We start from the raw sequence: 1,706 nt of genomic DNA, 5'->3' as shown, positions 1-1,706 counted from the left end.
CCCCCCCCCCCGGGCCCGGCGAAGGGACCCTGGCCATGGAACTTTCAAGAGGTGGCCTCTTTGCGAGCGGAATGCCTGAGAATTGAGGCACCTCTTTGTTCCAACGGTTCTCCGTGCTGTGAGACCGAATGGGCTTAACGACGCTGACCAGGCCGAGCGCAGGAGATCACGTGGCAGAAACGAAATGAAAGCGAGGTCGAACGACCGATTATGAACATGAGTCAATTTTGTAGCATTTAAAGAGGAAAAGATAGCTCCCCACCCCACTGAACGGGAGAAAAAAGCGAGCGGGGGAGGGACGCCTCCCATGCGCATGAATTTTTGAGCGATTGAGGGGGGGAGCGGAAGAAAACGCAAAGAAAACTGCCTAGAAGTACTTACCCAAGCAAGTCTAAGCGGTCAAGCGCACATTCAGAGACTTTTAAAAGACTAACTCGGCTTAGAGGGAGCACTGGAGGCTGCCCTTTAGATAAAAATTGCGGTGCTTCTGCTGAGAAGTTCTTCTCAAGTTATCTGCTTAATAAAAAGATGTTGGCTTTTGTGTTTTTGTTTCCCGCAGGCAACTATCTACAGAGTCTTCTGACCGAAAGTTTAAATCTTTCTTTCACCAGCCTCTCAAATGCTAGCACCAGCTATCTGGACACCTTGGTGGACTCAGCCGTAGCCCTTGAAACAAAGGACACTTCCCTTGCAAGGTAGAATCTGCCTTTAATTTTCTCATTGGTAGAAGTTTGTTTGAAATGCTTTCAGGCCGGGTTAGCGAGAACAGAGACGGCCATTTTCTTGAACTTCTGTGTATTACGTTCGTTTTTGCTGAGAAAAAGCGAACCTGTGAGAAAACGGTCGTTTCGAAGAGGAGCAGGGTCCACACCAGTGTAGTGTAGTGTAATGGTTAAGAGTGTCGGCCTAGGATTTGGGAGACCCAGCTTCAAATCCCCTCGTGTGCCCTAGAAGCTCGCTGGGTGACTTTGGGCCAGTCACATTCTCTCAGCCTAGCCTACCTCACAGAGTTGTTGTGAGGATAAAATGGAGGAGGGAAGAATGATGTAAGCGGCTTTGGGTCTACAATGGGGAGAATGGTGGAGTATAAATGAATTGAAAATGAAAATTCTGGAACAGCTGCATTTGAGTCCAATAGTACCTTAGAGAGCAAGAAGTTTTCTGGGGAGGGAGGGAGGAGGAGGACACTGGATTTATACCCCGCCCTTCACTCTGAGTCTCAGAGCGGCTTACAAACTCCTTTCCTTGCCATAGTTCTGGCACAGCAAGCCATAGTTCTGTCAGAGCTGTTCTTGAAAAAGAGCAGTTTCTGTCAGAGCTCTCTCAGCCCCACCCATCTCCCAGGGTGTCTGTTGTGGGGAGGGGAAGGGAAAGGAGTTTGTAAGCTGCTCTGAGACTCCTTTGGGTAGTGAATGGGCGGGGTATAAATCCAATCTCTTCTCTTCTTCTTCCCTTCCCCTCCCCACAACAGACACCCTGTGAGGTAGGCGGGGCTGAGAGAGCTCCTTCGAGGACTGCTCGTGAGAGAACAGCTCTTGTCAGAACTATGGCTTGCCTGAGGTCATCCAGCAGCTGCAAGTGGAGGAGTGGGGAATCAAACCCGGTTCTCCCAGATCAGAGTCCGCGCACTTAACCACTACACCAAACTGGCTCTAACAAAGCTCATTCCCCCCCCCCCAACCCTTTTTGGTCCCTAAGGTACTACT

At 50.1% G+C, this 1,706-nt stretch overlaps 1 protein-coding gene across 1 annotated transcript in view; it reads left to right on the top strand.

The window, feature by feature from the left end:
- The window catches only part of HAUS1 (HAUS augmin like complex subunit 1), a gene marked incomplete at its 3' end in the record, with an annotated part of 16,399 nt that overhangs the window by 3,671 nt on the left and 11,022 nt on the right, over positions 1-1,706 (top strand). The window contains exon 3 of the mRNA XM_015411514.1: positions 560-695. Coding sequence (XP_015267000.1) covers positions 560-695 — 136 coding nt within the window. The remainder of the gene's footprint in view (positions 1-559; positions 696-1,706) is intronic.

This window comes from Gekko japonicus, unplaced genomic scaffold, assembly GCF_001447785.1.
Source record: "Gekko japonicus isolate JY-2015 unplaced genomic scaffold, Gekko_japonicus_V1.1 scaffold6546, whole genome shotgun sequence".
Taxonomy (NCBI): Eukaryota; Metazoa; Chordata; class Lepidosauria; order Squamata; family Gekkonidae; genus Gekko; species Gekko japonicus.
Note: the sequence above shows the minus strand (reverse complement) of the source record. Positions and strands in the feature narration are given on the sequence as shown.